This window comes from Grus americana, chromosome 6, assembly GCF_028858705.1.
Source record: "Grus americana isolate bGruAme1 chromosome 6, bGruAme1.mat, whole genome shotgun sequence".
NCBI lineage: Eukaryota > Metazoa > Chordata > Aves > Gruiformes > Gruidae > Grus > Grus americana.
Window position 1 is genome coordinate 6072098 of NC_072857.1, and position 16075 is coordinate 6088172.

The window sequence follows — 16075 nt, forward strand, 5'->3', positions numbered from 1 at the left end:
TTATGAACAAGTACTTCAAGAGCAGAAACAGAGCTCTACTGAGGTACCTGATTAGCTTAAAACATCATAGGTAATTTAATCTGAATGTGCAGTGGTTATCAAGAGAAGAACAGGAAATTAATCTTTTCGAAGAGGTATGTAAGCATCTTTCTATTTGGTGATAATTTGTGCGACCTTTTCTTTGAATATTTTAGAAGAACAATGCAATATTGCCTATTGCCATAAACTGCCAATAATCTGTCTTTTATATAAAATGGAATTTTAATTGTATGGAAAACAGAAAGAACTGAGGAAAAAAAAAACAACTGCTTTCCTCACAGAAAAGGATTGGTGCTGTGAAAAACTTTCTTTATTAGAGTGGATATATGAGTTCATTCAACAGTTTACAAAATCTGCTGTTTGTCTGTCTTGTTTGTTTTATTAACATGCCTACTTGTTTGTTTGAAAAACTTTTCCTAATCTAAAATATTTAAGAACTATAATAAAAAAACAATTTTATAGTACGATTGACTTATGCAGATAGTGTTTACAGATATAAAAATATAATTTGATGCAAGCTTCCAGGCACAAATAATCTAACATAATTGAATAAAAAAAGGAGAACTTTAGTGGTAGTTGGATTTGTGATGGGGTATATCAATAAGCATATAAAAAACTCTATTTCCTTGCTTGGTAGTTTGAGGTGAGGGGTTTTTTTAAGCAGTTCAGTTGAAAATACAAGGTATGTCACATATATTCAAAAGGTATGTTATATATATTTTAGTAAATTGTTTCAACTAACTGGCATTTGAAACGATGTATAATTTAATGGAATAATTTTTCTGAAACTTTGGAGAAAACAGATTTTAATTTTGATAACATGCGACTTTTTAAAGCTCTAATTACCGACTCCTTGTGGTAAAGCTACAAAACACAGTTCAATAGTTGAGTTTGATATTCCCAAATTTAATGTTTAATATCTCTAGTTGTGATCAAAGATAATGCTAGAAGGGAGAAGTAAGAAGTCTGTGGGACTAAAAATGTGTTTGAAAGACTCTTTATCAGAAGATGAATTGTTTTAATCATCTGTTTCTCCTGATAAAGTATTCTGTTGTTCTTATTCCACTTGTCATTTATATCAATATGTAACAAGATCTTCTTTATTATTCTTTTGAAATGTATAATCTTCTGCTTCCAGATCCATTTGAGGCTTTCATAATTTTTTCTATTCGACATGAGATCAGAAAAATTGATCTACACAAACGTGACTACAGCCTCTTAGTTCCTGGCTTAAGAAATACAATAGCACTTGATTTTCATTTCAATCAGAGTTTACTGTACTGGACAGATGTGGTAGAGGACAAAATTTACAGAGGCAAGCTCTCTGATACTGGAGGTATGAAATTAATCTTTAATTTCTTAACAGTAAGAACAACTGCAGTTACAGGGTGTTAGACCTGATAAGTCGTAACTGAGCTACCATTCACAGAAACAGAATTTATGATTGCATTCTGCCTTTAAAAAGGTGTATATCTAGATTGTACTGGATGTAGAGCTAGAAAAAGACTTTTCGTTATAAAACTTTACTTTTGCAATAGACTATAGAGGGAATGAAATGGCAAATCCAAAGGGCTGATATTTCTTTCTGGTCCAATGAGTGCAATATTGATTTTTTTCATTTTTTGTAATTTACCCTCACCTGATTAAAAAAGTATAGGAATCTATCAGACATCTGATAAATTATCAGCTCTCACTAGGTGAAAGATTTTGCTTCATAATTTTATAGCATTCAGAAAGACTTGTTCGTTTTGCTAGTGACGTAATTATGGCCTGTAATTCAATATAATCTCATAATATATACAAAAGTGTTTCTACAAAATGTTTGTTAAAGTGTATGTTCAGGTGCTTTCATTTCTGTGTGAGCTACAAGGATAAGCATGTTTAACTTGCTTCTGTAAAAGTTCGTGTATGCATTTATGCATATGTTCTCCTACACGTTGGTTTTTATTTTCTGAGGGTTTTTCTTCTCCTTAGTAGATGGTATTTGTGGGTGTTTTTACATCCACAGATCCAGACCAGGAAAGAAATATTCGACACTGCTAAGTATGTAAAGACAGCCAAAGACTTGCTACTTTTCATCAATGGTTATGGTGTTTGTATTAAACTAGTAAGGCAGTCTGTTGTCATCATGCTGTATTATAATAACACTGTACCAGAACCCAAGTGACTTCTGTGCTGTATTTAAAAAAAAAAAAAAAAAAATTTTTTTTTTACTCCCTCAGTCTTTTAGCTATATAGAACTCCCTTGCATCTGCAAAAAAGCACCGTGCCTTCCTGGAAGTCCTGAGGGCTACCAGACTGTTTCTGTAGTTGCCCATTGTGTGAAAAATGTTGAGACCCTGCAGAGGAAGTATTTGGTAGGGAAGAGCTGTTAGCAGTGGCAGTATGAATTGTGCACATGAATTCAAAGGAACAAAGTAAGGCTATTTATTGTAGAGCTTTTCAAAAGGTGTAGTCCAAACAAGGTTCTCCCTGACATTTCTGTCTTCACTGCAATCTTTCAGTTTTCTCTTTTTCTGATTGAGAAAGAACTGAAATAAAGCTGCATGAGTTTTGTCTAATATGTCTACTCACTGGGAGGCGACGCATGAGCATGTCCTCCACAGACGCTGCAAAAGAGGTCACTGATAATAGGGCACATGTATTTCTCTGAATGTGATCTCTGACGTTTATTGAACGTTTCAGAGCTTTACTTACTAAAAATTTCTATTGCTGTAGAAGGAAGTTTATTTTTATACTTCCAAAAGTGTACTTATTTACAGCAGCCTATTGCATTTGTAAAGAAAAAATGTCACGTGGAACAAAGTATTACCCTCCATCACATTAATCAAGAATTCACTCCCAAAAGCATATGATAAACTTGTATGTCCATGTTAAGTATATCAGACTCTTTTTAGTTCTTTAAGACTCTCTTTTACTTCTTTTTTTTCTCCCCCCCCCCCCCCCTTTTTTTTTAGGTGTTAGTGCCATTGAGGTGGTAGTACAACACGGCCTGGCAACACCTGAAGGTCTTACTGTAGATTGGATTGCAGGAAACATATACTGGATAGACAGCAATTTGGACCAAATTGAAGTAGCAAAATTAGACGGCACTTTGAGAACGACTTTAATAGCAGGAGCTATGGAACATCCAAGGGCTATTGCTTTGGATCCCAGATACGGGTAATTATAAAAAGATTGCTTTTTCATGTTGCAAAGTTTTTAGAGGTTTAAGTGCGAGATTATTTGATTTCCTTTTTTGCTGTAAGTTCCTAACTTGTCTTTAATAGTTCTTGAAAGTATATTTTGAGGGAAATACAATCCGTTATTAGTGTGTTTTGCCCCGATGAAAAGAGTTAAGAAAAGGTAAGTTGGGAGATACAGAGGTCTATTTGTTGGCAAATTACTTCCCCTGCTATGTGATTGTTTCATTTAATTTTTTCATGTGGATGATAGTAACTGGAGCCTTTGGTCTAACGTTCCCATGTGATGAATGGAGAGATTTAGGTATTGCCAAGGTGATTCGTCTCACTTAGAGACTGATTTTTTTGGTGGGACTAAAAGGATAGTTTAGATGTTACTGGAAGACTATAAGTTGAGTGAGGTAAATCCCACCTTTTGTGTTTGGTTCTCCATCTTTAAAATGGAGATAATGCTTGCCAAATCAAATATTTCTAGTAAATATTAGAACGTTTTCATCATCATAGAATCATCATAGAATGGTTTGGGTTGGAAGGGACCTCAAAGATCATCTAGTTCCAACCCCCCTGCTGTGGGCAGGGTCACCCTCCACTAGGCCACGTTGCCCAAAGCCTCATCCAACCTGGTCTTAAACACTTCCAGGGATGGGGCCTCCACAACCTCTCTGGGCAACCTGTGCCAGTGCCTCACCACTCTAACATTAAAGAATTTCTTTCTAAGATCTTATCTAAATCGACCCTCCTTCAGCTTAAGGCCATTACCCCTTGTCCTGTCACTACACTTCATAATATCAAACAAAATGTTAATTAAAACAGGCCAAAATTCTGTGTTTAAAACAATGCTTAAATTAAAATATTGCCTGATTTTGGTAATATGCTAGCACAATAAAATCTGTTTTCCCATAAAGTGTAATTTTAGCAATCATCAAATGTATAAATGTGTTTCACAATTCCATTTTAAAATCTTCACAGTAAAAAAACCCAAACCACTAACATTAAAACTTTGCTTAGGATATTTTTGCTTCCTTTTAAAATTAGCCTCTCATTTTTTTGTCAAAGCAAAAGTAACCCATACACACCATTTGTGCTAAAATTTAAGTCAAGAAACTTAAGTCGTGGAAGAGAACTAAAACTGTTAATGGAACCCTTAACTCCCTGTTGAGCCAGGTGCCAGTTCTGATTCTGTATAAAAATTTTATGATTCTTGGAGTTAGAGCAGTGTTTGAAGGCTATATGAAATTGCAAACTCATTACAGAAACCTCATTAGCCAATATTGTGTGTAGCTGGATCATCTGAGAGAGGCCGAAAGGTAATGGTGAATAGCTACATCCTCATCTCATAATTGTTCTTTCAAAGAGAAAAAAAAAAAATAAATGTGACTAAAAGAATATAAATTATAATGATTTTTCAGAATCATATTTCATTTTGTTTAGGAACCTGCTGTGGTCCATCATGTGCTTCACTAAATATTTATTTCAGAAACACTTCTGTGGACATAAAAATAGAAGTTGATAAAGGTCCCAGTTTCTGGGACTCAAAGTCTCTTTGGGACCTAAAATTCTGAATTAGGAAATATATGCTTTAATGAGTAAAGACCCTGCCCTCTCAATTCAGATGCTAGAAAGTTTATTTACAGAGTGCATCACTTATCTATAGAGATCTCTAAAAAGAGGCTTCCTGTTGGCAGAAGAATTGGCAGGTAAGTTGTTCAAATTAAATGTTTGGGAGGAAAAAAAAAAAATCACCACTGTTGCTGAAACTGAAGGCTTAATCTGCCTTTAAAAAAGCTAGAAGCAATTGTATGCTACATTTTGTTAGAAGTAAGGAACAAATACTATCTTTGAACACAGATGGAAACAGCTCTTCAATCTTTTTACAAATAAATATGAATAAACACCGATGATTCAAAGTAGATGGTTGTTAGGATTGCACAAATCCCGTATATCAGTGGAGCGAGGCTGCCATAGCTCCATGCCTTTGATTCCAACCTGCACTGAGGCTGAGCATGTATTCCCAGTCCACACACACAGAGATGCACATATACAACATACATAAACTTACATACATGTACACATGACTGGCCACAGTGGTCTACATAGGCAAAAACAGGAATTGGTAGAAAAGAATTGGTAGAAAGACAGGGGGTTTTTTATACCCTTGTCCTTTACTCTTTAAATATAGCATGTACTGCTGTTCACAGGCACTGAATGGAGAGGCCTTATTAGAATCTATGTTCAGGACTGAAGCTGTCTGCTATTATTTCTCGAAGTTTTGTTACAGTCTGACTCTGCAATTAACTCTTTACAATTAATTAAAAGTTTTCATACCAAAAGTATTCTTTTCCTTTAACAAATTTAAAAAAAAAGGTGTCTTGTTGAAAACTTAATAAGCTAAGAACAGTTCGAGCATATTTTTGGTCTTTCGTGACACTGCTTCTGTTACTTAACAAGAAACTCCTTCGGTTATAAAGGTGAAAGCTCTACTTACTGAAAAAAAAAAAAAAATGGAGACAGTACATAACTGAGAGCACCTACCATGCAACACATCTTTTTGGTTTTCTTAGCAAGAAAAAAATATGAAATTGTATAAAATTCATTAGTGACATACTAAAATCTAGGGGTCTTCATTGGAACACTCTTAATAATAAATGGAAATCTCTAGTTTATCATATTCCTTAATTTCTGCTACCTCAAATCATCTTTCTTCCTTTTCTCCCTTCCTCATCTGTGGATTGCTTTCAAAGGCTCTCTTTTTTTTTTTTTTTTTCTTTTAATGAGCAGGGTTTCTAATTATAGAGGGAAGACAAAACAAGCTGTTGCTTGTATTAATGGCCATGAAAAAGGGAATGATACTAAACTTATAGTTTTAAAAAAACTTCTTGAATTTCATGATTGCTCTAACACTAATAATGAAATACTACCTCCATGTTACCCTGTTAATTCAAGAGATTTGTATAGTTGCCCAAATTCATCTATGTTTATTCCTTTCATTTAAAATGTGGATGTTTTTGAACTTTTTTTCCAACTATTGTCTTATTGAACCCGTTGAAATTATTCTGCATGCTTTAATATCTTCTTATACCTCTCTTCCTTTTCCTCTTACCAGAATTCTGTTTTGGACAGACTGGGATGCAAATTTTCCTCGCATTGAATCTGCTTCCATGAGTGGAGCAGAAAGAAAGATCATATATAAAGATATGGATACTGGAGCCTGGCCTAATGGCCTTACTGTAGATCACTTTGAAAAAAGAATAGTATGGACAGATGCCAGGTAAAGTGATAACTGTATTCTTATTATATAAATATGTATAAAACTGTGGTGTCAGCCATGGCTCCTGGCTTCCTGTGCCTTGGACAGCAGTTGCCCACGTCTCCTCCCTCACGCTTACACATGGAAGACCCAAGCTATTGCATTATTTTTTCCATAAGTTCATGGAATGGAAACTGATTTTTCCTGCTGTATTTTCACTACGTGGATGTAAATTTGAATTTAAAAACAGTATACAAGCAAAAGAGTATTTTATATCCCTAGTTAAATTAATAATCTGAACTAAATCATCTCTGAAGTTAATGATTGCACTGTAAACATTCGTTGGTCTTACCAGTATGTAAGAGTAAGGCTTTTACACATTTTGCACCAATGTCATAATAAGACGTGTGATTACTTTTATGTAATCTTCAATTTGGGGTTATCTTGTAGATCGGATGCCATTTATTCTGCATTATATGATGGAACCGGCATGATAGAGATTATACGGGGTCATGAATATCTTTCTCACCCTTTTGCTGTTTCTTTGTATGGGAGTGAAGTATATTGGACAGATTGGCGGACAAACACACTTGCAAAAGCTAATAAATGGACTGGCCAAAATGTCAGTGTAATCCAAAAAACAAGTGCTCAGCCATTTGATCTTCAGATATATCATCCAAGTCGTCAACCACAAGGTGACTACAGAGTAATTAATTACTATTCCTAAGGGCGGGGAGGGGGGAAGTATTCTTTTTATATACAAATACCTGTATATGAATTTGCCTTGAACTGACAATTCTTAATTAAATGTCATATTCAGCACTAGTGTTCCTTGGGTGGTAGCAGAACCTTTATTCAAACTAGAAGCTTCATGGGATCAGTCTATGTTAATATTGTCCATTTGGACTCCTGTTCTTGATCTCTTAGAAATATAGTGCAGAACCACATTTACTTAAAAGCCTTCCAGCTTACTTTTTTTTTAACTGGAGTAACTAGTCTGACAAAAGTAAATACAACAATGTTAGCTGTCTTTCTCTTGCTTCTCTCCAGAGGAAGATGAACATTTCTGTGAAATAAACTGTGTATACCATTCTTAGCTGTATATATTCACTTTGTGCTATAATTTGCCTTAGTTTACTCATTCACTTGTCTGTCTCTATTTGCTTTTCAGTTGTCTTGTTCACTCTTAGGAATGCATAACTTAGATTTCACCACTGCAGAATGCTACTTTTCTACCTAAATAGCCCCAATGGGGTGTTGCCCATAAACTGACTTTTTCCAAAGCATATCCTATTCACTTAACAGCTTTTATCTTAAAATAACATTTACAATTTTCACTTTTAAATTAATACAGTATGTCTTTCATGGGAGAATGAACTTAACCTGCTGGAGGCATGAGTTTGGAGTTTAAAACTTCTAGAAGCATCGAAACATATTTTTGGTGTGGATAGCAATCAAAACTGAAAGGAAATTCACAGTATATGCATTAATTAAAAGGAAAATCTTTAATTATTTCTTGATACATTATTTTGTAACTTTAAATTCCCATTTTCATCTGTATAAAGCTTCCCTCTTCATGTGTATATATTTCAATTTCAATTTTATACCAGCTTTTATAGTATAACCTCTTTATACCAGAGCGCTGCTGTACAGTTGCGGTAAGTGCATAGACTTTGTCGTTATGTAAGTAGTCCAACAGTGGTTGTGTATTTAGGAATCTTAGGTACTGTAACTTAAGATAAAACTATATTAATTTTGAAAATGAAAACTGACCAGATTTTATCTATCTGGTTTAAGGAAATACTCTATTTAATTCCTCATGAAAAATGCAAGAGCCTGTAAAACTTAGCTCCTTGAGACAGATTTACAGTGTCTGTTGCATAGGTAAAAAGGCTAATGATTTTCCTATAATTTCAGCTGAAGCTTCAAAATATTTTATCGCTGAATCATTGAGATGGTAAATATTTACTCAAGAAATTTAAGTTAGTGACTTCAGTGATCCTACGTGTGAAGGTTCATGAGGACCAAGAAAGAAATCACAGGGTAGCCCATTAGTAGCATATTTAGTATTTTTCTAGAGTATAACTGTGTTTATTACATCCCTGAGGATTGTGAGGATTACAAATACAGAGATTTTGTTTAACTGGTGTAAAATTATTTCCCACTCTGAATTTTCTGGCTTCAGTTATGGCAATATATAGACTGCACCTAAGTATGTTGCTAATAACATAAGCAATAATTAAATTCAAATTAATTATAGAGAGACTTGGCACATTTTGCTGTGATTTCATCCTGATACCTACCTGTTCCTAGCACTATCTACTGGTCCAAACACGTCGTCCTGCCTTCCCTCATACTTCCCTTTTTCCCCAGCTGCTGTCCAGTTGAGGATAGGTGAATCCAAGATACTATTCTTCTTCTTCCTAACAGTTATCTCCACTTCTACCATCATAAAAAAGAGAATTGTAATTGGGCTTTATAGTTCCTCCTTCTCTGACTTTTGAAATGCTGAGCCTTTCAAAGTCCCTGTATCCCTGACTTGGGAATCATAAACGTTAATGGAAATAGTTGGAAAGTGTTGATACATAGTCATTTACTAAGAGTCCTTGGACTTCTGAATCCAATGCTTGACTTTATTCAATGTGAAATAATGGGTATGAGGTGGTTAGCTGAAGTAGTAATGAAAGGATATGATAGGATGCTGAGCAGAAGAAAATGGTCCTGATTAAAGTTCTTCAGTTATTTTGTTGGAAGGACACTTAGAGATCAGTTCTCTCAGTGGATCCCCATGTAAAATGAAGAACTAAATGAAGTGACATTTTTCAATATGACTATAGCTATGTTGATATTTTAAATAAATTTAAATTTACCAAAAAAAAAAAAAGTATAGGGCAGGAAGACGTAATGATATTGCCAACAATTTCAAAGCCCATTCTTGGAAAGAGATACATTAGAGTACTGATCAAAAAGAGAACAGAGTTTAGAACCTCTCAACCACAGCTGGAATGCCAGCTTTCTCAAGATAGTCCAGCTCTTCAATATAGCTTTCCTATACACATGTAGCAAATCTTTTATTAGTTGTATCAGCCATCAGAGGGAAGAATTAAGTGTCTGTAGGCTTTTTTTAAAAATTTTATATCAATAATTCATGGATTATTTGTAAACAACAAAACAGATCACCCAGAACAGAACAAGTCATGATTAATGAATGGAGTTGCCCTCTTATTGATTATACATATGTTTAAGTTTATTCCTAGAAACTATTCTTCTGCAATGATCTTACTGTCTCCTATATCCCATAAGCTGTTCATTCTTCCATACTAAGTTCACCTTCTCTATTTCTCCATCGCCTGTCTGTGACATTCTGTAGGTTATTTAGTGTAAATGGGCTTAAGGATACAGATCATCTAGAGTGTGAATAATATATATTTTAGAGATACCACATCCACCAACAATGCCTAGTTAATATGTGAATATATACTTAAACATATACATGTGTACATATATGTACTTCCAGTATGTAAATGTATATGTACATTTCCCCCCTTATTTTTATAGGTTTGAGTTCAACATTACATTCTGACATGCTTGAGATACTACCGGGTGCATTATCTATTAGTAAATCAAGTTCTGTTGTTACGAGACACATGTGGGCCTTATCTAGCTATAGCTATATAGCTATATCTTCTAGCTCTAGAAGCTCTTGGGATGTGCCCTGGAAAATAGCGATGCTGAAGAAAAATTGAATATGTGTTTTTATTGTAAGCTGTAACAAAAGACAGTGACTTAATTTGTATGTAAATAGAGGAAAGTAAAAAATACCACTGGAGGATGTCCACCAGTTAGTTATAGAATGCTCTGTGATCTCTGGATAAATTTCTACTCTTCTGCCAAAAAGTTGATGGTAATAGAAACTACTTTAAAATTCACATCACAATACACTTGGGGTTTTTTCAATATTGAGAAATGATATTTTGTTTTTCTTCTCACCCAGGGTTTGTAGTGTTCAGTAAGCTATTCAGACTTTTATGTTAGTAGGATCTGAGCAATCTTTATTTGAAAACATTAAATCCTGACAATTTTGTATGGCTTTGTAAATGTCCTCAAACCCAGTTCCGCATTAGTTATGCATAGAAATCTATGGATAACATAAATGAGCACCAGCAAGTAAAATTCTCCCTGCACACTAGTAGTCAAAAGATTTGACAAATGCTCTATAATAGCATGCATTGAAAAAAGGAGAGCAATGAATACAACTCACTGTTAGTTCGTGAGTCTAAGCATGATGACAACTGTGATAAGGACTCGCAGTGAACAACTCCTGATATACCTTGCAATCTGTGACATATGCTGTCAGGATACATTTTTCTGATGGTTTTATTTTAAAATAATAATGAACTTACATTAAAGAAGAATGTTACTGTTTTTCAGTGGCTGTCAAGTTCATTGGGCTTTATTACTTTTTGAAATAAGCCTCCTACAAGAATTTACTTTTTAAGCCAGGGTATTGTTCTAACAAAGCTGTCTGACTTCTGGACAAAGGAGTATGTACACCCAGGATCTTAAAATATGGGTGGAGTAAATAAGCATCTCTGCACACCCCTTTCAAGTAATGCTTTTTGCTATTTTTTTATAATTAGTCACTTCCTGAACTTTGGGATTTGAGGAACTGTGTTGTACATTTGGTGTTTTCGCAGTAGCAGTAGAGTTCCCATTAGCTATTTCTTTCTGTCAGAAAAAAACAACTATTTTATGTTTGGACTGGGGCCAGGCAACATCTTTAGAGAGAGACTATAGGCTAGGGAGACATCAGTCAGTATTCTATAGTCACAGATACCTTGGCCTCAAGACAAGGTATAAGCTGAAGACGAGTTTTCAGCCATTGTTTGCCAGAATCAAGAAGTTCAAATATCAAGTTGTGTAACTGCAGCTTTTATTTTAGGATGCAGAAAACACCAGATTCCGATTTGTGATTGGCCTTATGGGATTGCTCTAAATTATTCTCTTTCAATGGAAGCAATTTCTTTCTACAAATCTCCAGTACCTAGCTTTATTGGAGCTAGAGAAAAATGGTGATATTATGTGATTACTTCTTAATTTTTCTTCTGAATTTGCAGCAATTTTGCAATAAATAAAACAAGATAGCATGCAGTTTAAAATCCCAAAATAAAATTAACAGTAGATTTACACTGCAAAATGTCAGTGTAAGGACAAACTGAAGGACAAAAATTTTGTAATCTCAGCTCCATAGATATACATCTGGCTCACTTATGTAAGTGAAAGTTTATTAGCTTTTACAATATTTCATGCAACTTATTTTGATTGAAATAGAGAAGAGCTAAATAAATTCCGGTAGCCTAAACCAACATTATTTCAGTTAATCTAGGACAGATGCTAATTTAAGGTAGTGAAGTTACAGTGAGATATTTGGATGGATGATAGGTTCATCTGTTAGTAAACCACAGAGGATTGTGGAAGGCTTCATCATCTATTGCAGAATGATATCACGTCTCAGGAATACGAGTTTGAGACCTACTCATCTTCACAGAATCAAAGCTGTGTGTCAGGAATGCTGTTAACATAGCAAACACAGGTTTTCTAGGAAGAGTATTTTCACAACTACCACTATACTTTAAAAATCCACTTGCTGCAAAGAACGAGGTCTTCTATTTTAGGCACAAGAAGTTGTACTTGTACCATGAGGTGTACTATGGAGGACAGTGATGAGAGGAGTAAATATAGTGCATTGGAAGGATCACAGCTTGAAAACAGTTAGAAAGCTGTGAATTCCTCACACGTTCCCCAGACTTTGCAGTTCGCAAGGGTATTACTTTGAATTTTAAAAAAGAAAAAACAAAAAACCAAACAAACCACAAACCCAAAACACGGCCATGATATTATTTTTGTTTTTGCAAGCTGAATTTTAATAGACTAAAAATCAGGACAAGCAGTATAATAACTGCTGAATATAAAGTATATTGGTACCACTGGGCTCTTTTGTAATTAAAACATGGAAAACATTTAACTTCATAGCACTATTTTGTTATAATATTATGTTGTGGCCTGGATTGCCAGCTGTTTAAAATAAATAAGTTTTTACAGAAATGTAGCTTAAGATGCATGTGAGCAAAGTTTTGGCTATTGTATTTTGGGAGATTTTACAAATTTTATTAGTTTGAGATTTTATCACAACCTTCTCGTGTACATTCTTTTTACTTTAAAACCAGCAGCAAGATTAGTATACGTATCATGCAAAATATACACAATCTCTCTGAATTTTAAATTGGATTCTTTTGTGCCTTGTGAAGGTTCCATTTTTATTTTAGGAACTATAAAAGCAGTCCTTCCTACGTTTGTCTTAACTCAGCGTCCTGTCTTTGACAACAGCTGATCAATGCCTACAGGAAAGTATGGAACTGGGGGAAGGTAACAGCCATGCTCTTCCTGTATAGCCCATCAGGTTCCAGTAACCTGTTACTCCATGATTTTTTTTTTCAACCTAAACTGGTATCTTTGTGCTTTAAAGGCTTTAAAGCCTTTGACTGATTCTTCTTGCATGAACTTTTCTTGTTGACTTTTGAACTTACACAAACTGTTGATGTCTAGAACTTTTTGGCAGATGGCTCTGGTGCGTAACTGTGCCCTGTGTGAGAGAGGACCTTGTCTTGCTTGTTTTGACCCTAATACTTGATAATTTTGTTCTGTGTATCCTCACCCTTGTAATAAGAGGGGTATTGAACAGACATTTCATAAGTGTAAATATAATCTATTGCTTCAGAAAAGGATCTTTTAGGAATGGATGCTGTTTCAGTGCTCATCTTCATGACTGTAACTTGAGATTGTTTTTTTTTTTTTCTGTATTACTATACATGTATTGAATTTTATCAGGTGTTTTTTCCTCAGTCACTCTGTAATGTAACTGTTGTGTAGCTTTTCACACTTGGATTTAATTTAATCATTTGTCACTCCTTTTTTCTTCCTTACTTTAACAGTAAATTTCTGATATTTTTTGGAAGTTTTCTATAAAGCATAGCACCTGCTCCTAAAAGTACTATTGCCTTTGGCCTTACCACATGGTAATACCCTAGCATGACAATATTTCTTATTCTTTTACAGCTGCGCTTCTTATCTGCCTAGTATGTCAGTATGCTTTTTTAAGGTTTTGGAATTATATCATTAATTACAATTTTATCTGGGTTGATTTTTTTTCAGTACCTCTTCATCTCAAACTGTACACTGGGAGGGGTGGAAAACAGAGATTCATTAACAAGAGCTTCAGAATTAACATAAAGCTATTACACTGTATACAATAGAGTATCATGAAGAATTGTGCTAACTTTGCATTAATAATATTTTTGTTTATTTTGTTTCATGGTGAATATTTAATTTTTTTAAGATGGTATACTGACTAATTCTTCAAGTGAATGATTAAAAACTGAAGTGGAAATACTGAATATAGGCAATAAATATGTATTTTAGAACTAGTGCATTCTCTGATCAGCCCTAATTTGCAAAAAAAAAAAAGATGAATGCTACAATAATCAGATATAATCATGTAGTATAAAGATTTTAGCTTGACCGAGTACAGCAGAAAGATCTCTGGCCTTATGCAATGCAATACTACAGAAAGTGTTGACAGTGAGCAGAGGATTTGATCTATAACTGGTTTTAAATATGAGTGGGAACAGATTGTCAGCAATTTAAAGGTATCCTTTTGATGTAACTGCATATATTTGAAGGTGTAGGCAGAACTTCACCATGCTGTCCGCCATTAAAGTATAAGATTAAAATTTTGCATAGCTAAAATCTGATGCCAAGAAGGGACAGGTTCAATATGAAGTTAATATGGAGGGTAAGTTGGTCCACAGTGAATGCATATTCAAGAGGTTGTCAGAGTAACTGTTCATTTGTCAGTGGGTAATAGAGTTTTTAAAGGGTTACTGGTCAAGAAAAATAAATATTTTGTTTAAATAATGTTTTAGAGAGCACTCAAGAAGAAATAGATGAGAGAGTGACATATGTAAGAAAAACAGATTGACAAGCAATCAGCAGTGGAAATCAATTAAATAATGCAAAAGGCTAGCCGGTTGGTGAAAATGCCAGTTCTGTGGGTTGCTGTGATCAAAAGGAAAATAGATTGGTGGAAATGATTAGGAAAGGAATAAAGAACCACGGATAGTGAACTGTGATGCTGTATAAATCCATAGCACTCCCATATCTTGAATACTGTATACAGATCATAAAAAAGATACCAAGAAAAGTTGACAAGTTGATCAAGAGGATGGGAAAAGATTTTGTATGACAGGTAAGTTGATGCTTCTTGAAATGCAGCTTACAGGCTTCTGTATGATGGCAGTCTGTGAAATCACGAATGGCATGGAGAAGGTGAATAAGGAATGGTTATGTGGTTATTCACGATAGAAATAGAAGGAAGTGTTAGAGCTAGCACAAGGAAAGAAAAGAGCCAAATTTTTGAGAGTCAAAGCAATAGCATAGCTATTTGCCTTCAAGAGAATTAGTTTTTATTAGAAAATAAAGAATGGGCTTAGCTGTTCTTCGGTGAAAGCAGTATGAATATGAAAGGAATGTATACATATGTGCTGGTATAAGTAATTTTTAGATTATAGTAGTTTACTCTTCCAATTGTGTATGCATGTGGAATAAATAGATCTGCTTTATAACACTTCTTTTTCCACCAATTTTGCATTCCATGATATATGAAGGGAATTGTGATGTGAACAGATAGTACGCAAGCTGTCTCCTCTTTGTTGATGCTCGTACTACACTTTAACCACTACTCTTTCTTTAACATGATCGTTAACCAGTATGCCTTTTATTTTTTCTTTTGTACGTTCTTCTATTTGAATTTCATGCTCAAATAGCAACTTTGGTAGAGAAGAACACAATGCACTACTTGCACAGAAAGACAAAATGGGGATTATTGTTCTTGAGCCCCAAGTAGATCCTTGCCACAGACGGTGATATGCATGTAAAGAGGTTGAGGTTCCTTGGAAGTTACTGCTTTGTTTTGGCAAATAAATTAAAGGAAACACTGTTTTAGGAAATGTATGACTAAATTTTAAATCTCACAGCAGCAGTGTTAAGAATGCAGAAAAATGCAGGAGGCTGAATCCCTAGATGATGTCCTGAGATCCCTTACAACCTCAATGACTGTGATATCCTTCACAATACTGTCAAAACCCTAAATTATGTTTCATTTTTGATGTGTAGTTTGTAGAGACAGCTGACTTGTGTTTACTAATATTAATAGTCCATTAATAATGGATTCTTATCCTGAAGGACCTCTGGAACCTTCTTAACTTCAGACTCTTTTCCTCAGCTTCACATTTCTTGTCTTCCACACGAAGTTGTGAACTTATTAAAAGATACCACCCCAGATTTTTTCACATTGTTACTACAGATACAAGAAAAGTGATGACATTAAGTAAACATTTCTCTATTGTAATTTTTGGGAAAGACAAAGTCAAATAGATTCATCACATAAGGATAGTAAGATATTTACAGTCCATTAGCTGTCAAAGATATTAAGTCATTGACTAAGAATAAATATTTTTAAGCTTATTGGCCCAGCTGACTTTTTGTCAGA

At 34.5% G+C, this 16075-nt stretch overlaps 1 protein-coding gene across 7 annotated transcripts in view; it reads left to right on the forward strand.

The window, feature by feature from the left end:
• Positions 1-16075, forward strand: part of LRP1B (LDL receptor related protein 1B) — a 738176-nt gene that overhangs the window by 498898 nt on the left and 223203 nt on the right. For all 7 annotated transcript variants that reach the window (XR_008577717.1, XM_054830556.1, XM_054830557.1 and 4 more), the window contains 4 exons: positions 1178-1375; positions 2997-3201; positions 6325-6489; positions 6919-7163. Coding sequence is in view for 6 of the 7 variants with exons in the window: in XM_054830556.1 (XP_054686531.1) it covers positions 1178-1375; positions 2997-3201; positions 6325-6489; positions 6919-7163 (813 nt within the window). In the remaining variant the exon portion in view is untranslated. The remainder of the gene's footprint in view (positions 1-1177; positions 1376-2996; positions 3202-6324; positions 6490-6918; positions 7164-16075) is intronic.